Genomic DNA, 26,808 nt, shown 5'->3' with positions numbered 1-26,808 from the left:
ATGTACCAGCAGCGCCCCCTAGTGCCTCACCTGCCCATACACAGGCTCACTATCACCCAGCTTTCCTTGTCATCAGAATAACATGTCTACTGAGATCTAGAACTACAGGAATAACACAGCGAGAAAACAAAGAGAAGAGGATGAGGGAGCCAGGAGCCTATAATACCATCTATAATGTATGAGTGTATAATAATATACATATAATATACCACACACAATATACATGTAATGTATACATAATATACATATAATATACATATAATATACTCCACACAATATACATGTAATGTATACATAATATACATATAATATACTATACACAATATACATATAATATACCACACACAATATACATGTAATGTATACATAATATACATATAATAAGATACAATAATATACATATAATATACTATACATTGTACTATTTATAATATACATATAATAATATCCATATACTATACTATACATAATATACATATATTATACATATATACTATACACAATATACATATAATATACTATGCATAATATCCATAGACTATACATATAATACACTATACTATACACAATATACATAATACTATACACATACTATACTATACATAATATACACATAATAAGATACATAATATTCATATAATATTCTATACATGTAATACACCATACACATAAGATACATATACTATACGCACAATATATATATATATAGTATACATAATATACATAGAATATACTATACACATTATACATGTAATAAACCATACATATAATATACTATACATAATGTACATACAATATACTATACATGTAATATACCATAGATATAATATACTATACACAATGTACATACAATATACATGTAATAAAATACAATAATATACATATACTATATGCACAATATATACATATACACACACAATATACTATACATAATATACACACAATATACTATACATAATATACATACAATATACTATACATAATATACATGTAATAAGACACAATAACACCCTGGATGATATGAGAGTTCCTGACTCCCAGCCCGGGATAGGGGGTGACAGGTGACAGGTGCGCCCATTGGGGTTGGCCCCGCCTTCCGCCCCGCCCCTCTCCTCGCTCCCCCGCCGGCAGGCAGCAGCCGCTGTGCTCAGTGCCGGGCGGGGATGGAGCGGCGGCGGAGAGCCAGTATCGCCCTCACCCTCAGCTCGCTGTCTCTGCTCTTCTCGGTCACCGCTTTCTGCAGCAGCTACTGGTGTCAGGGGGTCCGCAAGGTGCCCAAACCGTTCTGTACGGGCAGCGCCCCCGAGCGGCCGGCCACCTGCATCCGCTACAACAGCTCCGACAGCAACGGCAGCTCCGGCGCCCTGCACTACACCTGGGAGACCGGAGACGACAAGTTCATCGAGCGCCACTTCCACGCCGGCATCTGGTTCTCCTGCGAGGAGAAGGTCAGCGGGGACGGTGAGTGCGACCGGCTGCCAACTCGGCTCTGCTGCATCTCATAGACACGTGATATACTCGGCTCTGCTGCATCTCATAGACATATAATATACTCAGCTCTGCTACATGTAATATACTCAGCTCTGTTACTACTGACAGGACATGTAATATACTCAGATCTGCTGCATGTAATATACTCAGCTCTGTTACTACTGACAGGACATGTAATATACTCAGCTCTGCTGCATCTGAAAGGACATATATACATGTAATATACTCAGCTCTGTTACTACTGACAGGACATGTAATATACTCAGATCTGCTGCATGTAATATACTCAGCTCTGTTACTACTGACAGGACATGTAATATACTCAGCTCTGCTGCATCTGACAGGACATATTTATCCCTGCTACTGCTGACAGCTCTACTACATCCAGCAACTCACGCAGCTCTGCTACATCTAATATACTCAGCTCTGCTACATCTAATATACTCAGCTCCTCCTCTACTGAAAGCCTTACTACAACTCATGCAGCACTGCTACATCTAATATACTTAGCTCCCCCACTACTGACAGCTCTACTACATCCAGCAACTCACTCAGAACTACAACATCTAATATACTTAGCTCTGCTACATCTTATATACTCAGCACTGCTACATCTCATAGACACGTGATATACTCAGCTCTGCTACATCTCATAGACACGTGATATACTCGGCTCTGCTGCATCTCATAGACACGTGATATACTCGGCTCTGCTACATCTCATAGACACGTGATATACTCGGCTCTGCTGCATCTCATAGACACGTGATATACTCGGCTCTGCTGCATCTCATAGACACGTGATATACTCGGCTCTGCTGCATCTCATAGACACGTGATATACTCGGCTCTGCTGCATCTCATAGACACGTGATATACTCGGCTCTGCTGCATCTCATAGACACGTGATATACTCGGCTCTGCTGCATCTCATAGACACGTGATATACTCGGCTCTGCTACATCTGAAAGGACACATATACATGTAATATACTCAGCTCTGCTACATGTAATATACTCAGCTCTGCTACATCTGATATACATGTAATATACTCAGCTCTGCTACATCTGATATACATGTAATATACTCCGCTCTGCTTCATGTAATATACTCAGCTCTGCTACATCTGACAGGACACATATACATGTAATATACTCAGCTCTGCTACATGTAATATACTCAGCTCTGCTACATCTGATATACATGTAATATACTCAGCTCTGCTACATCTGATATACATGTAATATACTCCGCTCTGCTTCATGTAATATACTCAGCTCTGCTACATCTGACAGGACACATATACATGTAATATACTCAGCTCTGCTACATGTAATATACTCAGCTCTGTTACATCTGATATACATGTAATATACTCAGCTCTGCTACATGTAATAAACTCAGATCTGCTACATGTAATAAACTCAGATCTGCTACATATAGTATACTCAGCTCTGTTACTACTGACAGGACATGTAATATACTCAGCTCTGCTGCATCTGACAGGACACGTGATATACTCAACTCTGCTACATCTGATATACATGTAATATACTCAGCTCTGCTACATGTAATATACTCAGCTCTGCTACATCTGATAGACACGTGATATACTCACCTCTGCTACATCTGATAGACACGTGATATACTCAGCTCTGCTACATGTAATATACTCAGCTCTGCTACATCTGATAGACACGTGATATACTCAGCTCTGCTACATCTGATAGACACGTGATATACTCAGCTCTGCTACATCTGATAGACACGTGATATACTCAGCTCTGCTACATCTGATAGACAAGTGATATACTCAGCTCTGCTACATCTGATAGACAAGTGATATACTCAGCTCTGCTACATCTGATAGACAAGTGATATACTCAGCTCTGCTACATCTGATAGACATGTGATATACTCAGCTCTGCTACATCTGATAGACATGTGATATACTCAGCTCTGCTACATGTAATATACTCAGCTCTGTTACTACTGACAGGACATGTAATATACTCAGCTCTGCTGCATCTGACAGGACATATTTATCCCTGCTACTGCTGACAGCTCTACTACATCCAGCAACTCACGCAGCTCTGCTACATCTAATATACTCAGCTCTGCTACATCTAATATACTCAGCTCCTCCTCTACTGAAAGCCTTACTACAACTCATGCAGCACTGCTACATCTAATATACTTAGCTCCCCCACTACTGACAGCTCTACTACATCCAGCAACTCACTCAGAACTACAACATCTAATATACTTAGCTCTGCTACATCTAATATACTCAGCACTGCTACTACTGACATCACTGCTACATCTGGCAACTCACTCAGCTCTGCTACATCTAATATGCTCAGCTCCCCCACTACTGACAGCTCTACTACATCCGACAACTCACTCAGCACTACTACATCTAATATACTCCGCTCCACTTCTACTGACAGCTCTACTACATCTGGCAAAACTCACTCAGCACTGCTACATCTCATACTCTCATCTCCTGACAGCCCGAATACATCACACAGAACACGCTTATCCCCACTACATCTTATACACTCAGCTCTACTACATCTGACAAAACACACTCTGCACTGCTATATCTCACACACTGAGCTCACAACATCATCGCTGCTACATCCTATACACTGAGCCCACAACAACATCATCGCTGCTACATCCTATACACTGAGCCCACAACAACATCATCGCTGCTACATCCTATACACTGAGCCCACAACAACATCATCGCTGCTACATCCTATACACTGAGCCCACAACAACATCATCGCTGCTACATCCTATACACTGAGCCCACAACAACATCATCGCTGCTACATCCTATACACTGAGCCCACAACAACATCATCGCTGCTACATCCTATACACTGAGCCCACAACAACATCATCGCTGCTACATCCTATACACTGAGCCCACAACAACATCATCGCTGCTACATCCTATACACTGAGCCCACAACAACATCATCGCTGCTACATCCTATACACTGAGCCCACAACAACATCATCGCTGCTACATCCTATACACTGAGCCCACAACAACATCATCGCTGCTACATCTGACAGAACACACTCAGCGTTGCTGCATTTTATACACTCAGCTCCACTACAACAGACTACACACTCACCTCTACTACATCACATAGACTCTACTGCTAGAGCTGATGTATCTCTGCGATGTCTGACAGAACACACTCATTACTGCTACATCACCAATACAGATGTGACACATGTAATACTGCCGTATCTCCAGAACATTCTCAGCACTGCTGCATCTTATACGCTCAGCTCACTTACAACATCTCATAGCACCGATACAGATCTGCTCACACGCTCGGCTCTGCTATATCTTACACACTCGGCACTGCTATATTTCATACACTCAATTCTGCTGTGTCTCACATCACTACGTCTGACAGGACAAACTCATCACTGCAACGTCTCCGCTCAGCACAGCTACATCTGCTACATGCAACTCTGCTACATCTGGACAACAAATACAACTCCACTCTACCACATCTCATAGACTCAGCTCTGCTACATCTCACACGTCTCTACTACATGTGACAGCCTGCGCACACTCGTCACTAGTACATCTCATACATTCATTTCTAACATCTATCAGGACACCCTGGCACTACTACATGCTGTGCTACACCCCGCACACTCAGTACTGCTACATTACTGCTTAATATGACAATGCGCAGACTTATATCTGCTACATCTGACATAGTCAGTGGCATCACTACAACATCTGACCAGAGACAGACTCAGCTCTGCTATACATGGCGTGTTCAGGTCTCTAGCTACTTCTGCTTACACTAGCTCAGCAATATATGACTAACTCAGCTCTGCTGTGTCTGTGCAATGAATCATCTATGGACGTGTACGGGGCCCCGCAGAGCGGTCAGAGCCCATGTGACCCCCGTCCACCCCCGAGGGGATCTCCAGTAATCATCAGGACTGCAGCAATGGAAGCCGGTGCCTGGTGTGATGGAGCGTGTTCTCCTATACATCATGTCAGCAGCTCTGGATGTGAGTGGAGTGACCGCACCGCCACACTGTCCACTCTCTATTATACCGATATAAGGAGTCCCCTCCTGAGCTCCTCCCATTACATTACACAAAGTGATGACATTGATTTTCCCTTAAAATCCCTATTAGCTACGAAAGTAACAACCGCTACAGTGCTGGCCGAGAGCCCGACCCTCATAGTGTAATAGAGGAAGAGGGTACACCGCCGAATCACCGCCACACTGTGCAAATACCTCACCGGCTCCACAATAACAGTATTATAGTAGTTATATTCTTGTATAGGGGACAGTATTATAGTAGTTATATTCCTGTATATAGGAGGCAGTATTATAGTAGTTATATTCTTGTATAGGGGACAGTATTATAGTAGTTATATTCTTGTATATAGGAGCGGTATTATAGTAGTTATATTCTTGTATATAGGAGCAGTATTATAGTAGTTATATTCTTGTATATAGGAGCAGTATTATAGTAGTTATATTCCTGTATAAAGGAGCAGTATTATAGTAGTTATATTCTTGTATATAGGAGGCAGTATTATAGTAGTTATATTTTTGTATATAGGAGCAGTATTATAGTAGTTATATTCTTGTATATAGGGGCAGTATTATAGTAGTTATATTTTTGTATATAGGAGCAGTATTATAGTAGTTATATTTTTGTATATAGGAGCAGTATTATAGTAGTTATATTCTTGTATATAGGAGCAGTATTATAGTAGTTATATTTTTGTATATAGGAGCAGTATTATAGTAGTTATATTCTTGTATATAGGGGACAGTATTATAGTAGTTATATTCTTGTATATAGGGGACAGTATTATAGTAGTTATATTCTTGTATATAGGAGCAGTATTATAGTAGTTATATTCTTGTATATAGGGGACAGTATTATAGTAGTTATATTCTTGTATATAGGAGCAGTATTATAGTAGTTATGGTCTCACAGAGAACTTTTCGGCCTCGGAATTTGATATTGACCTATTCAAGGCTATCAGGAAGATCAACCTGACTAAACATTTTGCCATTAATAAATTTCATTCGCAGCAAAAAGTTCCGGTAGCTAGAGGTTCTATCGGACCACTTGGGTTTATACCACCAGAAGGCAGTAATGAGCAAGAAATTGCTTGCCTTCAGTTCATGATGCACAATCCAACCCCTTCCAATACCCCACACAATACTCAACAGGAGGGTTTTAGAGGTGGCAAACAATCGACTTTTACGCCCCAGGTCACACCAGGTAGTGCCCTGGATCTTTTTCATAAGTTAGTGACCCGGGACGTGAAAGCTCTGACATATCCTCAGCCTACAAGGAACCTCACACTGAGAGAAAGCCGCGCCCTCAACTGGCTTAAATCTAGACCTGACCTGGTGGTCAGCAGGGCAGATAAAGGGGGAGCCGCAGTAATCATGTCTAAAACCTACTATACAACGGAAGCGCAGAGGCAGCTTAATGATAGAGAAACATATTCTATCCTGACTAAGGATCCTATGAATAAAATTAAAGAGGACCTCAGATCACTACTTAATAAGCATGTAGCTGCAGGAGCCCTTGATAAAAAAACGGCAGAAAGACTTATGCCCGACTCCCCTAGGGCGCCCAGGTGGTACTTTCTCCCTAAAATCCATAAATCCTTGGAGAAGCCACCTGGGCGCCCTATTGTCTCGGCCATTAACTCTGTGACAGAGGGATTATCCCAATACGTAGATTGGATCCTCAGACCCATCCTCGAACACACTCCCTCGTATGTTAAGGATTCAGGGGAATTTCTGAGAGTCATAAATGACATCCATTGGGAGGCGGGCATGGCCCTTACCTCTATAGACGTAGAGAGCCTCTACACCCGCATCCCTCACGATGCGGGTGTGGAGGCTGTGGATTGGTTTCTGGAACGTGGTGGTAACCCTATTGTCCTGCGTAATTTTGTCAGAGAGGCCCTTCTCTTTATTTTGAGAAACAATGTATTTCAGTTCGAGGGCAGGTGGCATCGACAGGAGATCGGCACTGCCATGGGCACGCCGGTCTCCTGTACGTATGCCAACCTGTTCTTGGCAAAACTTGAGCATGACTTGGTATATGTATCCCAAAACCCCTTTATTACATGCATCAAGGGGTACCATCGGTATGTCGATGACATTTTTGTTGCATGGGGGGGCTCCTACGATAGCTTCTGTGGCTTTGTGGACTACCTTAATTGTCAGAACAATAGAAATATGTTCTTCACATATAAATTTGGGGGCCCCACACTTGAGTTTTTAGATGTACTCGTTGAAGTGGTAGAAGATGGTATTAAAACCTCTGTGTATAGAAAACCCACTGCGTGTAACTCCCTTCTCCACTTCGCCAGCTCTCACCCCACTGTTGTTAAAAAAGCAATACCGTATGGGCAAATGTTGCGCCTGCGGAGGGTTAATAACTATGATGATAGTTTTAGGGCCCAGGCTGGCGATCTGGAGAAGAGACTTACACACAGGGGGTACCCTAGGGGTATAATACAGAATGCCTATAATCGGGCTGCCAGTCAAGACAGGACTAGACTCTTAAATCCTACAACCCAAAACAATAAAACAACCTCAGAGAAAAGGTTCATGTTTATATTCCAAAATTCACCACTCAACGATGTTATTAGACAAGCCATTAATCGCCATTGGTTCCTTTTAGAAAATGATCCTGATCTGAGTACAATAGCTAGTCGTAAACCGTGTATTACGCATAGAAAAAATAGAACGATAGGGGATGCGCTCAGTAACAATTCAGACCATGCCATCAAGCAAAAAACGCACTGGCTCAATGCATCTCTCCCGGAAGGCAATCATAAATGTGGACAATGTAATTACTGTCCGCAGATGCTTAGTACGGCATACATTCATTTAGGGGGTAAAGATTGTTTTATCAAAGATTTTATTACCTGCAGAACCACATACACGGTATATGCCCTGGTTTGCCCGTGCAAAAGATTTTATATAGGCAAGACTAAGCGGCCCCTCTGGAATAGATATAAGGAGCATGCATACTCCGTACGTACAGGCAAAGGGGTACCGCGCCTGATAGATCACATCCGCAAGGAGCACGGGGGCGACACCAGGGTGTTGAAGTTTTTAGGTCTAGAGAGGGTTAATCTCAAAGCTCACGGCATAGACCAGCACCAGACACTCCTGAGAAGAGAGTCTTTATGGATTGCGAGTCTGGAGGCCACAGGCCCACTCGGCCTGAACGAGCGAAATGATCTGACAGTATTTTTGTAACGTTTTATTGTCTAGATATCTTTTTTAAATACCACTGATCACGTGTGTTACCTGTGTCTACTTAACACTCCCCTTTGTTACACGGCGCATGCTCCTGGCTAGACGACAGGCCCGAGAGGCCAGAAACGGCCGTCGCCATTTGAGACACGCCACGCACCCTCCTCCCCCCTGCCTGCACATTTATGTGAAATAAAGAAACAAGCCTGATTCACAGTCATCGGTGAGTGCTGAATACTTTTTCTTGCTTTTTGGACTGTATTTTACTATTGTCAGTATCCGTGCACCACCGCCAAGGCTACCTTTGTTTTCAGGGGGTCACTCCTACTGCCTAGATCCGTGCCACATATTACTGGTTGTTCGATATATCCATCGGCAGTGCTGAGGTCTCTCACTCTCCACATACATTATAGTAGTTATATTCTTGTATATAGGAGCAGTATTATAGTAGTTATATTCCTGTATATAGGAGCAGTATTATAGTAGTTATATTCTTGTATATAGGAGCAGTATTATAGTAGTTATATTATTGTATATAGGAGCAGTATTATAGTAGTTATAGCAAATGGAAAAAAACAGATCCGGGCACTCACCGGCAAGGTAGGATTTCTTTATTCAGGCACTATGTTGAGCGGGGAAGGGAGGACAGGTGGAGGTGCGGGCGCACGCTACCCCAGGACAGCTGTTTCACGGCTGATTGCCGCTTCCTCAAGCTTAGGGTATTACCTAATACCCTAAGCTTGAGGAAGCGGCAATCAGCCGTGAAACAGCTGTCCTGGGGTAGCGTGCGCCCGCACCTCCACCTGTCCTCCCTTCCCCGCTCAACATAGTGCCTGAATAAAGAAATCCTACCTTGCCGGTGAGTGCCCGGATCTGTTTTTTTCCATTTGCTATTGCATTTGTCTTTCTCTATACGGAGCACCCCGGTGGATTTATTATCTCACCTTTGTCCTGACTACTGCTGTACGTTTGTGGTGCCGACTGCTATCTGCCTTTTGAGATTATAGTAGTTATATTCTTGTATATAGAGGGCAGTATTATAGTAGTTATGACCGACACGGTGTGGAGTTAGCGTAGGGACCCGTGTGGACCAGAGGACCTGCACGGTGGTACACGGGGCAATATGGCTTGATCAATTCATATACAGACACTCTGGTGTTGATTTTTAATATAGGCCTAGCGGCATTAGTATCAGCCATAGATGGGATGTGCAGCCGTTCCTTTCTCTCCAGTTCGTGTATTATAGTAGTTATATTCTTGTATATAGGGGGCAGTATTATAGTAGTTATATTCTTGTATATATAGGGAGCAGTATTATAGTAGTTATATTCCTGTATATAGGAGCAGTATTATAGTAGTTATATTCTTGTATATAGGGAACAGTATTATAGTAGTTATATTCCTGTATATAGGAGCAGTATTATAGTAGTTATATTCTTGTATATAGGAGCAGTATTATTATAGTTATATTCTTGTATATAGGAGCAGTATTATAGTAGTTATATTCTTGTATATAGGGAACAGTATTATAGTAGTTATATTCCTGTACATAGGAGCAGTATTATTGTAGGTATATTCTTGTATATAGGAGCAGTATTAAAGTAGTTATATTCCTGTATATAGGAACAGTATTATAGTAGTTATATTCTTGTATATAGGAGCAGTATTATAGTAGTTATGGTTCAGGGAAGAAAAAGAGTGCTGCACCTCACACCTATGGCTGATACTAGTACCTCTCGGCTGCATAAAAAACATCAGAATTCTGTATGTGAATTGATCAAGCCACACTGCCCCATGTACCTCATGCAGGTATCTGATACACATGGGTCCCTACACTAAGTCCACACTGTGCCGGTCAGTGACCACCACCCCCGCAGGCGTGCACAGTCAGGGAAGGGAGGCCATGGAACGGCCCTGCGACCCCCATGCCACAGGACCAGTCCCAAAAATGCCACACCAAAACCCAGCCAGCACCACCGGCGGAGGAAGCTGCCCCCAAACAGCACAAGTCTGGATAAGGTATTGCACTCACCATAGCTATCACAGATAGAATGGGACAGACAGGAGGGATTAAAACCATGAGCACTCAGGTGTCTCCTGCTAATTGCGGTCATGTGGGTCTCACCAGGAGGAGTGCAAAACACGGAGAAAAGAGAGAAACAAAATACGGTTCAGGGAAGAAAAAGAGTGCTGCACCTCACACCTATGGCTGATACTAGTACCTCTCGGCTGCATAAAAAACATCAGAATTCTGTATGTGAATTGATCAAGCCACACTGCCCCATGTACCTCGTGTAGGTATCTGATACACATGGGTCCCTACACTAAGTCCACACTAGTAGTATATAGTAGTATAGTAGTTATATTCCTGTATATAGGAGGCAGTATTATAGTAGTTATATTTAGGTATATGCGAACAGTATTATAGTGGTTATAGTTTGGTATATGGGGGGCAGTATTATAGTGGTTATAGTTTTGGTATATGGGGGCAGTATTATAGTAGTTATATTTTGGTATATGGGGGCAGTATTATAGTGGTTATATTTTGGTATATGGGGGCAGTATTATAGTGGTTATAGTTTGGTATATGGGGGGCAGTATTATAGTGGTTATAGTTTGGTATATGGGGGGCAGTATTATAGTGGTTATAGTTTGGTATATGGGGGGCAGTATTATAGTGGTTATAGTTTGGTATATGGGGGGCAGTATTATAGTGGTTATAGTTTGGTATATGGGGGCAGTATTATAGTGGTTATAGTTTGGTATATGGGGGCAGTATTATAGTGGTTATAGTTTGGTATATGGGGGCAGTATTATAGTGGTTATAGTTTGGTATATGGGGGCAGTATTATAGTGGTTATATTTTGGTATATGGGGGGCAGTATTATAGTGGTTATATCTTGGTATATGGGGGCAGTATTATAGTAGTGATATTCCTGTATATAGGAGGCAGTATTATAGTAGTTATATTTAGGTATATGCGGACAGTATTATAGTGGTTATAGTTTGGTATATGGGGGCAGTATTATACATACAGTCTGTTGGTTGATGTGTTATAGTCGCCTCCCGCTAGTATATAGAGTATAATAGAAGGGCAGACTACTTTGTCTCTTCTGTGTCTCTGGTAATTACAATGTTCCCGGTGGATTTGCGGCTTTCCCTCGCCTTTCCTGACTCTCATCAGTTTCTGCAGCTCGCGGCTTTCCTCCTTTATTACTATTGGTTTTGTAGATTTCCGGTTATTATTGTCTTTGTGCCGCAGTTAATACCCAGATTATTTGTCTCCTCTTCATCACTAAATGTGCAGCTCCGTCTACTAGAGACGTGAAGGTAAAACGTGAGCGATACCCAGCGAACTCCCCTCCCACATAGTGCTCATCTGTAACCTTAGGCAGCTCAGCAGACTGTATCACATAGTAGGATTAGATACAGCATCTCAGTGGACTGTATGAAACATGGTGGGATTAGATACAACATCTCAGACTGTATCACACATGGTGGGATTAGATACAGCATCTCAGTGGACTGTATGATACATGGTAGGATTAGATACAACATCTCAGACTGTATCAAACATGGTAGGATTAGATACAGCATCTCAGTGGACTGTATGACACATGGTAGGATTAGATACAGCATCTCAGACTGTATCCCACATGGTGGGATTAGATACAACATCTCAGACTGTATCCCACATGGTGGGATTAGATACAACATTTCAGACTGTATCACACATGGTAGGATTAGATACAGCATCTCAGACTGTATGACACATGGTAGGATTAGATACAACATCTAAGTGGACTGTATGATACATGGTAGGATTAGATACAACATCTCAGACTGTATGACACATGGTAGGATTAGATACAGCATCTCAGACTGTATGACACATGGTAGGATTAGATACAACATCTCAGACTGTATCACACATGGTGGGATTAGATACTTGTAAGGAGAGTCTATTTCTGAATGGATTGCAGTCAGGATAGTTGATGATACAGGACCCCTTCCTCTCAGTCTCGCAGCTCTCCAGCAGCCCCTTCTTCTTCCTCTTCCTCCAGGGTCTCTCCTCCTCCTCTCCTGGGTCGGCTCTATTATAGAGATACATATATAGATATCCATCAGAGGAGAGCTGGAGGCTGCCATATAATATGTCATTACAGATCACATGTGGCCGCTGCTGACAGGATGGAGAGCACAGCTCTAGGGGGCGAGGACATCACACATCTCCATGGATCATCACTCTCATCATCCTCCTCATCATCTTCATCATAGTTATCTTCTCATAATAGTACGTAAAGAATCAATGACATCAATAACTAAGTAATATCTCCTGTATATAATTATATATGTACAGCTGGTATAACCCGGGTATCTCCCGTATATATAATTATATATGTAAAGCTGCTATAACCTGGGTATCTCCTGTATATAATTATATATGTACAGCTGGTATAACCTGGGTATCTCCTGTATATATTTATATATGTACAGCTGGTATAACACGGGTATCTTCTGTATATAATTATATATGTACAGCTGCTATAACCTGGGTATCTCCTGTATATAATTATATATGTACAGCTGGTATAACCTGGGTATCTCCAGTATAAAATTATATATGTACAGCTGGTATAACCTGGGGATGTCCTGTCTATAATTATATATGTACAGCTGGTATAACCTGGGGATCTCCCGTATATAATTATATATGTACAGCTGGTATAACCTGGGGATCTCCCGTATATAATTATATATATGTACAGCTGGTATAATCTGGGTTTATAATTGTATATGTACAGCTGGTATAACCTGGGTATCTCCTGTATATAATTCTATAGGTACAGCTGGTATAACCTGGGTATATAATTATATATGTACAGCTGGTATAACCTGGGGATCTCCTGTATATAATTATATATATGTACAGCTGGTATAACCTGGGGATCTCCTGTATATAATTATATATATGTATGTACAGCTGGTATAACCTGGGGATCTCCTGTATATAATTATATATGTACAGCTGGTATAACCTGGGTATCTCCTGTATATAATTATATATGTACAGCTGGTATAACCTGGGTATCTCCTGTATATAATTCTATAGGTACAGCTGGTATAACCTGGGTATCTCCTGTATATAATTATATATGTACAGCTGGTATAACCTGGGTATCTCCTGTATATAATTCTATAGGTACAGCTGGTATAACCTGGGTATATAATTATATATGTACAGCTGGTATAACCTGGGGATCTCCTGTATATAATTATATATATGTACAGCTGGTATAACCTGGGGATCTCCTGTATATAATTATATATATGTATGTACAGCTGGTATAACCTGGGGATCTCCTGTATATAATTATATATGTACAGCTGGTATAACCTGGGGATCTCCTGTATATAATATATTTGTACAGCTGGTATAACCTGGGGATCTCCTGTATATAATATATTTGTACAGCTGGTATAACCTGGGGATCTCCTGTATATATAATTATATATGTACAGCTGGTATAACCTGGGGATCTCCTGTATATAATATATTTGTACAGCTGGTATAACCTGGGGATCTCCTGTATATAATATATTTGTACAGCTGGTATAACCTGGGGATCTCCTGTATATAGGGATATGGGTAGAGCAGGTACTGGTGGGCTCATCCCCCTGTATACATTATACTCCTATATGTTGACTGATTCCTTATTACCATCCATCTCCAGTCTCCATAACAACTACACCAGACTTAACCCTGTCCTCCCTGGAGCAGTGATTGGCCCCTGGTGATCTGGAGGGATGGCTGGAGGTGGCGGTGCAGCGGGGGTTACACGATCTTCGCTCTCGGTCTTCGTCCCCTACACAAATCCTTTGATCTTCTCTCTTCTCTAGTGAATGAATAGAAGAATAATGAATGAGGCCGGGGTGCGGAGGCTGGGAGTTATCCTGATCCTATTTCCAGGGATTTCTCTCTCGAGATCTGATCTTATTATGTGAAGTCTTTTTCTGTAGTTCTGAGGAGCGGCTGCTCGGCTGCCCGGGGATTAATCCCTATTGTTTTCCTGTTCCTCACCGCAGATTCTGTACCCAATGGTAACATGGTACCTTAGAGGTGTCTTCTGTCCTATTAATTTTAGAGCACTGGCCCTTTAAGAAAGGAAACAACAAACAGATCATTAGATGTAATTGAGCCGGATCCCTAGGAAATTTCCGGACTCTGCAGAGCCAGCAGGTTTTGGATAAAAAAGCAGAATCCGGTGCCAAAGCCGCCTCATGTAGACGCGCAGCTCTCACTGCGAGGTGGACGGAGCGGCAGCTGAGACGATAGACATCCAAGATCTGTATGTACCTACAGCTGGCAGACGGCTCCTGCTTATATCTTCCTCCAAACCCCAGAACTTATCAACATGAGCTAAACTGTCCTGAAACCCTCTGTGCTGCTTTCTGGGGACCCTGATCCTTACACTAACTCTCTCCCTGTGACCTCCCCTATAAGATCAGCACACTCCTCTCCTGACATCCTCTGTGCTGCAGGGACCCTGCTCCTTCCTCTATGTAACTCTCACTCTGTGACCTCCCCTATAAGATCAGCACACTCCTCTCCTGACATCCTCTGTGCTGCTGGTTTAGTCTTGTCCTTATTAGTGTAACACGTCCCTGATGTAGTAGCTCGGGCCCCAGGATCTGGTCAGCAGTATTCCGGTGTCAGTAAAGTAAAGGGATTATGTGTAATGGTTTTACTATCAGAACTACAACCCCCATGGTCTCCTCCCCAGTACAGCCGGATGTATAATCTGCAGCTTGTCCAGAGAGCGGTCGGCCCCCGCTGCAGGTTTTTAATATATGCGGCTATTGAGCTGAGGGCTATAATGGGCCGAGCTATTATAACGTCGTCTTTGCATTTCCCATTCCCAGTGCTCCTATTATAGCGGCAGAGTAATTGTCTAGTGCTCATCCCTAATCCCTGTAACCCTCAGAGACCCGGCTCCTCTGCTGGCCGCCATGCATTATAGATGACCAATATAACCCGATCGGCCGCCCAGGACTCACACCCCCATTGTTTTCCTGCACATCAACAGATTATTCCTCACGGCGGAAAATTTCAATTACGGAACCTCAAGTGCAAGAATCTGCGAGACGGACGAGAATCAGACTCTGACCTGTATGGCGGGTGCGGCTAGGAAAATGGCCAACAAGAGGACCCAGGGGGCTCTCCTTACCTCATGCTATAGTGGGGGCCGGAGTCCAAACCATTTCCTCCTGTTGTTGGAGCGGGGGGCCTTAGGGGGACCTACCTGGCCAAGTGGGGGCAACATGATCTACTTGGAGGCTGGTAGGAATATGGGGGCATGAGTATCGTTGGTGGTCTATAGCTGACCTGCCATGCTTCTCCCAGGACTCTGGGTAATTCCCATAGGTTTACTGCTCTTATAATCACCTTATGATACCCTGAATGCCCCTGTGTTAGTGCCCCCATCTGGTAGGGCTTTGGAAATCCTTAATACTGTAGAAATGTATTGTGGCATAGGTCTGACGAGGTGATGAAATATAGGCCCATGTGGACAGGATCACCTCTCATAGTTCAGGCCACTAGTGTTGAGCACGGTTCTTCAAACCTGAACACTTGACATTTAACTCCCAGCGGCTGGAGAAGTTGGATGCCACCTTAAGGAGTCCTGAAAAGCATGGCTGTATCAGTGTCTTCTTGGCAGCCAGAGGTGTGTATATAACTGAGATGTTGGGAATGTGAGAATCAGGGTAGATAAGGAAAGCTCATATTCCTTGGGCCAATCCCCCCATTAGCATTGTGCCATAGAGATCTGGATCCATCAGACCAGCCATGTTTCCCCACAAAGCTCTAGATCCATCTGATGGGCCATGTTTCTCCACAGAGATCTGGATAGGGATGGTCCGAACCTGCCGAGGTTCTGGTTCCTACGAACCCATACTCTCGGCAATGATTCCCGCTGTCTTCCTCCTCCGTAGGCTCCGTAGCCATAGGCTGTATCCTAGTTTTCCAGGCGGTCCTGCCGCTGTATCCACCCGCTACATGGAGCGGCCAGACAGCGGGAATCTGATGCCGAGCTTTCGGGTTCATGCGAACCCGAACCTCGGCAGGTTCGGACCATCCTTAATCTGGATCCATCTGACCGGCCATGTTTCTCCACAGAGATCTTGATCCATCTGACCGGCCATGTTTCTCCTCAGAGATCTGGATCCATTGGGCCGGCCATGTTTCTCCACAGAGATCTGGATCCATCTGACCAGCCATGTTTCTCCACAGAGATCTGGATCCATCTGACCGGCCATGTTTCTCCACAGAGATCTGGATCCATCTGACCGGCCATGTTTCTCCACAGAGATCTGGATCCATCTGACCGGCCATGTTTCTCCACAGAGATTTGGATCCATCTGACCGGCCATGTTTCTCCACAGAGATTTGGATCCATCTGACCGGCCATGTTTCTCCACAGAGATCTGGATCCATCTAACCGGCCATGTTTCTCCGCAGAGATCTGGATCCATCTGACCGGCCATGTTTCTCCGCAGAGATCTGGATCCATCTGACCGGCCATGTTTCTCCGCAGAGATCTGGATCCATCTGACCGGCCATGTTTCTCCGCAGAGATCTGGATCCATCTGACCGGCCATGTTTCTCCGCAGAGATCTGGATCCATCTGACCGGCCATGTTTCTCCGCAGAGATCTGGATCCATCTGACCGGCCATGTTTCTCCACAGAGATCTGGATCCATCTGATGGGCCATGTTTCTCCACAGAGATCTGGATAGGGATGGTCCGAACCTGCGGAGGTTCTGGTTCCTACGAACCCATACTCTCGGCAATGATTCCCGCTGTCTTCCTCCTCCGTAGGCTCCGTAGCCATAGGCTGTATCCTAGTTTTCCAGGCGGTCCTGCCGCTGTATCCACCCGCTACATGGAGCGGCCAGACAGCGGGAATCTGATGCCGAGCTTTCGGGTTCATGCGAACCCGAACCTCGGCAGGTTCGGACCATCCTTAATCTGGATCCATCTGACCGGCCATGTTTCTCCACAGAGATCTTGATCCATCTGACCGGCCATGTTTCTCCTCAGAGATCTGGATCCATTGGGCCGGCCATGTTTCTCCACAGAGATCTGGATCCATCTGACCAGCCATGTTTCTCCACAGAGATCTGGATCCATCTGACCGGCCATGTTTCTCCACAGAGATCTGGATCCATCTGACCGGCCATGTTTCTCCACAGAGATCTGGATCCATCTGACCGGCCATGTTTCTCCACAGAGATTTGGATCCATCTGACCGGCCATGTTTCTCCACAGAGATTTGGATCCATCTGACCGGCCATGTTTCTCCACAGAGATCTGGATCCATCTAACCGGCCATGTTTCTCCGCAGAGATCTGGATCCATCTGACCGGCCATGTTTCTCCGCAGAGATCTGGATCCATCTGACCGGCCATGTTTCTCCGCAGAGATCTGGATCCATCTGACCGGCCATGTTTCTCCGCAGAGATCTGGATCCATCTGACCGGCCATGTTTCTCCGCAGAGATCTGGATCCATCTGACCGGCCATGTTTCTCCGCAGAGATCTGGATCCATCTGACCGGCCATGTTTCTCCACAGAGATCTGGATCCATCTGATGGGCCATGTTTCTCCACAGAGATCTGGATAGGGATGGTCCGAACCTGCGGAGGTTCTGGTTCCTACGAACCCATACTCTCGGCAATGATTCCCGCTGTCTTCCTCCTCCGTAGGCTCCGTAGCCATAGGCTGTATCCCAGTTTTCCAGGCGGTCCTGCCGCTGTATCCACCCGCTACATGGAGCGGCCAGACAGCGGGAATCTGATGCCGAGCTTTCGGGTTCATGCGAACCCGAACCTCGGCAGGTTCGGACCATCCTTAATCTGGATCCATCTGATGGGCCATGTTTTTCCACAGATATTTGGATCCATCTGACCGGCCATGTTTCTCCACAGAGATCTTGATCCATCTGACCGGCCATGTTTCTCCTCAGAGATCTGGATCCATTGGGCCGGCCATGTTTCTCCACAGAGATCTGGATCCATCTGACCAGCCATGTTTCTCCACAGAGATCTGGATCTATTTTCACCCTTGCCTTTCTGTTCTTTTAAGACACAATGACCCCTCTCTTAGGCCTATCAGGGCCTTAGCTAAGTTTCATTATCTTTCCTAACCAATTATATATTGATTTACCACAGGCCTCTTTCCACCAATGGGAGCACACTCCCTGTAGCATAAAGGGGTGGTTGGAGGAGTCCTAAAGAATTTAGTCCTATTAGAGTACAGTTTCAGTCTAGTCCTGCTGTCTCTTCCAGTTGTTCCTGTAGATGTAAGCCCAGCTGTATCCAGAACCAGAGCGTCGTCTTCCAGGGGCCTGCCCTCTGGCCACTGCCTGTGTCTGTGCTGCTGTACTGCTCATGATCCAGTGTCCTGTGTCCTGCCTGCCTAAGCATGGATTGCTAAAACACCAGAGGTGCGACTACCACCAGAGGGATCCAGCCTGTCCACGCTGAGAGGGTCATCAGCCTCAAGTCGTCACTCAAGTCCTGTGTTCTGCAGTATATCAAGTCAAGTCTAGCTAGGGGTTGGAGAAGCTGCGTTTTCTTGCTGAGGATCCCCGTGCTCCTGTCAAGGTCGGCACCTAAAAGCTATCACATTCTGGTTTCCTCTCTCTGTCTTCAAGTTACTGCAACCCAACCTAACCAACGTTGTCAAGACCCTCAGCATCAGAGTGCAGTACGCCTTGGACAGTGCCCCTCCAGGTAGTCCGCCCTGTCTCAACCGCTACAACCTCTTACAAGTCACCTGACTCCTGAAACCTCAGTATACCTGCCTGAGGACTGATGAAGAACAGATTCATCTAGACATGGATCTACCAGGTCTATGGCTGCCATACTTCTCCCTGTGTGCGGCTGCCGTACTTGTACCTCTCTATGGCTGCCATACTTCTCCCTGTGTGCGGTTGCCGTACTTGTACACCTCTATGGCTGCCATAGTTCTCGCTGTATGCGGCTGCCGTACTTGTACCTCTCTATGGCTGCCATACTTCTCCCTTACTTGTACCTCTCTATGGCTGCCATACTTCTCGCTGTGTGCGGCTGCCGTACTTGTAGCTCTCTATGGCTGCCGATACTTCTTCCTGTATATATCGGTCATCGCATGCGCAGGTCTCCTCTGTGTATTTAGTCTTTACATTAATCTGACATAAAACCCCCATCAGTGACTCCAGTCCAGGGACGTCTAGGTGAATTATCAGTGACAGGAAGGAGACTGCCGCCCCAGGTTCAATCAGCAGTGGGGTCAGGGGTCAATGGAGGGCTGTGATAGAGCAGATGTCTGTGGGGACAGAGGTGTCACTAATGCTCTCCATGATGGATCAAGAGAGGGCGGGGGAGTTATTTATGCCGGTGCTCCTCCACCTCCATGTATCAAGGTTATTAGGTGACTGTCACATTATATAATAACCAGGAATCCATCCATTACTCCGCCTGTCAGTGACAGGAAGACAAACAGATCAAGAGTTACCAACATAACCGCTACTATATATTATTCATTCTATCTATCTATCTATCTATCTATCTCCTATCTATCTCCTATCTATAGTGTATGTATCTATCTTATAGTTATTTTATGTCTTCTGTTTTCCAGGTGAGAAATGTCGCAGTTTTATCACCCTTACGCCCCCTGCAGACAGAGGTGAGATTCAGATTTTTTCTGACCATTTTGTAAATGTTTTTTGTCTCATAAACTCAGTTAAGTCTCAGAAATGAAGAATGAGCGATCAGTTATCTGCACATTGCTGATCTCGTCTCCTATACATAACGTATCTCCTCATCCTCTCCGTATCATATGCTGCCACCTAGTGGTCCTGCCTCAGCATGCAATGCCCAACCAGTAACAAACAGATGAGGAACCCCTGAACCTGGAGACCCCAGACCATCGTATACCGACTGCACCTACAGATTAATATACACTCACCAAATCTGGAGATGGTGCGGGCAGAGACAGGTGGTGTAATGGAGGGGCCGCCTGTGTGTGGAGATGGTGCGGGCAGAGACAGGAGGTGTAATGGAGGGTCTGCCTGTGTGTGGAGATGGTGCGGGCAGAGACAGGAGGAGTAATGGAGGGTCTGCCTGTGTGTGGAGATGGTGCGGGCAGAGACAAGAGGTGTAATGGAGTGTCTGCCTGTGTCTGGAGATGGTGCGGGCAGAGACTGGAGGTGTAATGGGAGGGTCTGCCTGTGTGTGGAGATGGTGCGGGCAGAGACTGGAGGTATAATGGAGGGGCCGCCTGTGTGTGGAGATGGTCCGGGCAGAGACAGGAGGTGTAATGGAGGGTCTGCCTGTGTGTGGAGATGGTGCGGGCAGAGACAGGAGGTGTAATGGAGGGTCTGCCTGTGTGTGGAGATGGTGCGGGCAGAGACAGGAGGAGTAATGGAGGGTCTGCCTGTGTGTGGAGATGGTGCGGGCAGAGACAGGAGGAGTAATGGAGGGGCCGCCTGTGTGTGATGCACAGTAGCACTTCCTTTGCTGATGTCACCCTCTCTAGCTCATGCACAGTAGCACTTCCCTTTGCTGATGTCACCCTCTCTAGCTCATGCACAGTATAATTTCCCTTTGCTGATATCACCCTCTCTAGCTCATGCACAGTAGCACTCAGGGGCGGATTAACTTTACCATAGGCCCCGGGCTGTTCACCAAGCCTGGGCCTCCCACCCCACTGTAACTATGGCAGCACTAGCCTGGCGTTCATAGTACAGGATAGATAATGTCATGATGTCCTGATTTGTGCAAAATTGCCATAAAAACACAGTGATTTTTTGCAAATCATGGCAGAAGTGTAGCCAGGAGACAGTACACCATTGAAAGTATAAGTCTTTTTGGGTGGTCATGGGCCCCCCAGGAGCTCAGGGCCCCGGGCTGCCGCCCAAAACGCCCCTATTATAATCCACTACTGGTAGCACTTCCCTTTGCTGATATCACCCTCCCTAGCTGATGCACAGTATAACTTCCCTTTGCTGATGTCACCCTCTCTAGCTGATGCACAGTAGCGCTTCCCTTTGGTGATGTCACCCTCTCTAGCTCATGCACAGTAGCACTTCCCTTTGCTGATGTCACCCTCTCTAGCTGATGCACAGTATAACTTCCCTTTGCTGATGTCACCCTCTCTAGCTGATGCACAGTAGCACTTCCCTTTGCTGATGTCACCCTCTCTAGCTGATGCACAGTAGCACTTCCCTTTGTTGATGTCACCCTCTCTAGCTCATGCACAGTATAATTTCCCTTTGCTGATGTCACCCTCTCTAGCTCATGCACAGTAGCACTTCCCTTTGCTGATGTCACCCTCTCTAGCTGATGCACAGTATAACTTCCCTTTGCTGATGTCACCCTCTCTAGCTGATGCACAGTAGCGCTTCCCTTTGCTGATGTCACCCTCTCTAGCTCATGCACAGTAGCACTTCCCTTTGCTGATATCACCCTCCCTAGCTGATGCACAGTATAACTTCCCTTTGCTGATATCACCCTCCCTAGCTGATGCACAGTATAACTTCCCTTTGCTGATATCACCCTCTCTAGCTGATGCACAGTATGACTTCCCTTGCAGTACTGGGCGGCTCGGGTCCTGTAATGAGATCCGTTCGGTTGATCTTTATTGACCAGAAATTCCCATTAACTGAAATGAAAAATAACCGAGTTCGGGCAGAAATCAGCGCACCAGCCGCTCTGGCCTCCAGCGAGTTACGTTTATTGTCCTGGAAAGCGTCCACTGCGAGATTACATCAGGATTACCATTTATATTGGGAAAGGCGCAATCATCTGCAGGGAGGAACAATCTGCCCTGTAACTGAACTGAATGCATCCCCATGGGAGCAACTCCGCATGTCATTCACTTATATCCAGACCAGAGCTTCCCCTGCTGGTCTGAAGATGAATAGCGGTTACTGCATTATATTACTGTTATATCTTATTAGTGATGTCATCCAGGGGGCGGGGCTGTGACTACCTCTCACACATGATTTACAAGCTGGTTGTCAGCAGTAATAGATGAATAGCTGCTCCTGTAGTATAAGGTGTGTGGATCTCATGTCTGATCATATGTCATTATATCAGTGATGTCATACAGAGGGCGGGGCTGTGACTACCTCTCACACATGATTTACAAGCTGGTTGTCAGCAGTAATAGATGAATAGCTGCTCCTGTAGTATAAGGTGTGTGGATCTCATGTCATATTACATCATTATATTATATCAGTGATGTCATACAGAGGGCGGGGCTGTGACTACCTCTCACACATGATATACGGGCTGGTTGTCAGCAGTAATAGATGAATAGCTGTTCCTGTAATATAAGGTGTGTGGATCTCATGTCTGATCATATGTCATTATATCAGTGATGTCATCCAGGGGGCGGAGCTGTGACTACCTCTCACACATGATATACGGGCTGGTTGTCAGCAGTAATAGATTAGGCTGTTGCTGTAGTATAAGGTGCGTGCCTCTCATGTCTGATCACAGGTCATTATATCAGTGATGTCATACAGGGGGCGGGGCTGTGACTACCACATGATATACACTCTGTGATGGTGTTCCTTGTGTCCTTGTGCAGGGGTCTTGTGGCTCTCCATTGTGGCGGAGGTCTTGTACATCACTTTGCTCCTCACAGGAGTCAGCCTCATGTCGGTGGAAGTTTGTTATTACACCTCGGTTATTGACGGTCTCAAGCTCAACGCCTTTGCCGCCATTTTTACGGTTTTATCAGGTGAGTTGCCCTCAGATTTCAGTGTTTCTTATGATTCCTGAATGTGGGTGGACGTGCGGTTAGATGCCGTCTCCTGGGCTGCTGCCATATCCAGTACAGTATGTTCCTTCCAGGAGCTTTAGGAAATCTATGAGACTGGACTCCCAAGAGAAACAACATGGCCGCCAGTCAGTGTGAAATACAAGGAGTCTGAGGAACCTTCTGATTTATGGAGATGTTTTCACAAGGACCAGAGTTTGGCTTCCTTTTTGGAAAATACAAGAGCCACAGTCTACACACTAAATAATGGCTGACGTCCGGGACCGGAGGATTTACACTCCACAAATCCTCCGCGTTGTGGGGATGACTAAGAGGGACGGACGCAATACCCTGAGCAGAAAGTGCCTGAGGTGGCACCACCACATAAATCAGCCCTCTCAGTGGTGGTCTCCTTGTTGGCTGCCTTTATGCCTCCCATGGAGAGGCCACTCGAAAAAACCTTCTTAGGCGCAGTATTGGGTGGGGGGTCGTAGAGGGGTCTGCACCCATTGGTGACAACAATAGCCATTTTATGGTGGACATGTAAAGTTTTTTTTCTCTCCACTCAGTCTAGGGATCTTCTCAAGAATGGTCCTTCCATCTGTTAGACCCCAACTCATTTACCGTCTGAAGCACAAGTCACAAGAAGAAGAACTGGGCACCATATTGGCTGCCATATTAGAGGCTCATTTACCTCCACCCCAATGATTTACACAGAGGCTGATGCACCACTTGCCCCATCTATAGACCACCAAACATTGACTCTACCAACCATGCAGAGGATACTTTGCCCCCAATTCACCAGATGTGGTGCTTAAAGGGGCAATCATTCTTTCCACTCTCGTAGGTATTACTCTGACCTCTGCTACTTGGGTATTTTTGAAGAACAACTAGACTGTCGACATTGGCCAACGTCAAAGAACTCGAATAAAAACATCTTCAATATCCACAGAAAAGCTCTTGAGGTGCACTACTGCCATCTAGTGGTAGCCCAGTTGTTTTTGACCTTTTTTGCAGGATGATTTTGAGAGGTTAATAATAATACTGATGTATATTTTTACAGGGTTGCTCGGAATGGTCGCACACATGATGTACACAACAGTGTTCCAGATGACGGTCAATCTTGGTCCAGAGGATTGGCGACCCCAGAACTGGGACTATGGCTGGTCCTACTGGTAAGGCTCAACTTTTTGAGAAGGTAACCAGGACTGTAGACTGAGACTGTAGCCCCATACATAGTCATACCATCGTTAGATGACCTATCCTCTTCCTGACACCAGCTGATGCCCCCTGTAGGCGGGGGGCTTCTTCTGGCTATGGGCTGATACGACTAAAAAGGACAAGATGTATCCCAATTGGTTCCATTGAAGAAAAAAATGGAAACCATGGAGTTTAAGGCGATGAGATAGACCTGGTGGACTGGGTGATTGGACATGGACCTGTCCCCCTACCACTGGTCAGGTAGATGAACAGTAAAGGCTGTAGTCCAAAGCCTCTTTCCCCACTGGACCGTTCCCCAAAGGGTAGAACAATTCCCGAATCTCTGCCCTGATCTCATCTGCTTCTGAGGAGTTTCGGGACAAAACTCGAAAATTAAACTACATGGTATGGAAGCTGGAAGTGGAGCGGGCGGGTCACATGATCCTTCTCGCCCTGAGCGGTCTCCATCCTTCCACAATTAGACAAGATATCTTATCAGGAAATTACTCGCTCGTCTATAGCGAATTATCGGCGCGGTCCCTGGACGTGCGGAGATCAGAAGCTTCAGGGATGGTTCACCAGCGGAAAGTTCTCTGCAGATTCCATTACTCAGCAGTTTTAGGAAAAAAGAAGATATAAGAACTCATTACACGTTTTATCGTCATCTTTTTGAAGTGGTTTCGATGTTAAAATTAGAAAAATGTCTATTAAAGGGGAAAAAGATCTAAAATCAGCAAAGAGACTGCGGAGAACGGACATTAACATCTACAGAGAGCAGCAAAATCACTGAGTGGTGTGTGTATATATATATATATATATATATATATATATATATATATATATATATAAATTTATATTTATTATTACACGAGAGGTGACCAGGTTATACCAGCTGAATGGATAGATAGATGGATTGATAGATAGGGGTGCCCAGGTTATACCAGTCAATACATATATACAGGAGATCCCCAGGTTATACCAACATGTTCCATATCACTATATACAGGAGATCCCCAGGTTATACCAGCTGTACATATATAATTATATACAGGAGATACCCAGCTTATACCAGCTGCACATATATAATTATATACAGGAGATACCCAGGTTATACCAGCTGTACATATATAATTATAGACAGGAGATACCCAGGTTATACCAGCTGTACATATATAATTATATACAGGAGATCCCCAGGTTATACCAGCTGTACATATACAATTATATACAGGAGATACCCGTGTTATACCAGCGTGCCTATTATCACTGTATATAAGATGCTTCTGTTATACCAGCTGTACATATATATAATTGCTAGTGAAGTGATATAATGCATGTGTTGCTTTCTCCCGCAGTTTGGCGTGGGGCTCGTTCACGTGTTGTATGGCGGCCTCGGTGACAACCATCAATAGATACACAAAGACCATCCTAGAATTCAAGCAGAGGAGACGGAACCTGGAGCGAAGTCTACAGAACAAGCAGAAAGCGCAGGAACAAGATTGCTCCCAGCAGCCGGTGTGGGATATCTATATAAATACCCTGCAGGGTAACAGAGAGGCCTTCGTGGATTTATCCGCATCGGCGCACAACACCGCCAACTTTGAGAATCTGAATCATTATCCGTACACACATTGTGACGAGTACTGCTAGTTTATACCTCGCTTGGTACGTCTGGTGATTATTATAACCGTTTTGTAATAAAATCATTGAATAGGCTTTTCTTATATCGTGTCTAATCTGTGATCGATTAGTAAGGCTACATTTAAAGGGACAGTCACTGAATTATTCCGGACTTGGGAATGGCCAGATTTCCTAGTTATACTATGGGTCACCTACTCCTGGTGGTGCAGCTGATACCCACCTGATCCTGACTTTTAACCCCTCAGATGCTCTGATCAACAGTGACTGTGGCATCTGAGGGGTTAGATACAAGTAGTGATTGTTATTGGCACAAGCCCTGTGGTGTCCACCCCTGTACACATTTATATGGACCCCATAGTGACCC

At 44.9% G+C, this 26,808-nt stretch overlaps 2 protein-coding genes across 3 annotated transcripts in view; one reads left to right on the top strand and one right to left on the bottom strand.

Moving 5' to 3' along the window:
• GLP2R (glucagon like peptide 2 receptor) overlaps window positions 1-1,486 on the bottom strand; it is a 71,455-nt gene extending 69,969 nt beyond the window's left edge. Inside the window, exon 1 of the mRNA XM_069953448.1 lies at window positions 1,199-1,486. The gene's annotated coding sequence lies outside the window, so the exon portion shown is untranslated. The remainder of the gene's footprint in view (window positions 1-1,198) is intronic.
• Window positions 1,092-26,519, top strand: LOC138772784 (germ cell-specific gene 1-like protein). Of its 2 annotated transcripts, XM_069953450.1 has the most exons (5): window positions 1,093-1,461; window positions 20,475-20,522; window positions 23,433-23,585; window positions 24,667-24,778; window positions 26,159-26,519. In XM_069953450.1, the coding sequence occupies exons 1-5, from the start codon at window positions 1,164-1,166 to the stop codon at window positions 26,451-26,453; spliced, it is 906 nt and encodes a 301-aa protein (XP_069809551.1). In that variant the 5' UTR covers window positions 1,093-1,163; the 3' UTR covers window positions 26,454-26,519. The 2 variants fall into 2 exon arrangements, with proteins under 2 accessions (XP_069809552.1, XP_069809551.1); XM_069953451.1 differs by lacking the exon at window positions 23,433-23,585 and having other exon boundaries at window positions 1,092-1,461.
• Window positions 26,520-26,808: the final 289 nt, after the last annotated feature.

The sequence above is a fragment of the Dendropsophus ebraccatus genome, chromosome 14, assembly GCF_027789765.1.
Source record: "Dendropsophus ebraccatus isolate aDenEbr1 chromosome 14, aDenEbr1.pat, whole genome shotgun sequence".
Taxonomy (NCBI): Eukaryota; Metazoa; Chordata; class Amphibia; order Anura; family Hylidae; genus Dendropsophus; species Dendropsophus ebraccatus.
This window is presented reverse-complemented; position numbering and strand designations above follow the sequence as displayed.

Bases quoted from the DNA above. Each gene is read 5' to 3' on its own strand.
- LOC138772784 (XM_069953450.1), top strand. From the start codon at position 1,164: ATGGAGCGGCGGCGGAGAGCCAGTATCGCCCTCACCCTCAGCTCGCTG. The intron at 20,523-23,432 runs GTGAGATTCAGA...GTCCTTGTGCAG, and splicing joins TACGCCCCCTGCAGACAGAG to GGGTCTTGTGGCTCTCCATT. The intron at 24,779-26,158 runs GTAAGGCTCAAC...TTTCTCCCGCAG, and splicing joins GACTATGGCTGGTCCTACTG to TTTGGCGTGGGGCTCGTTCA.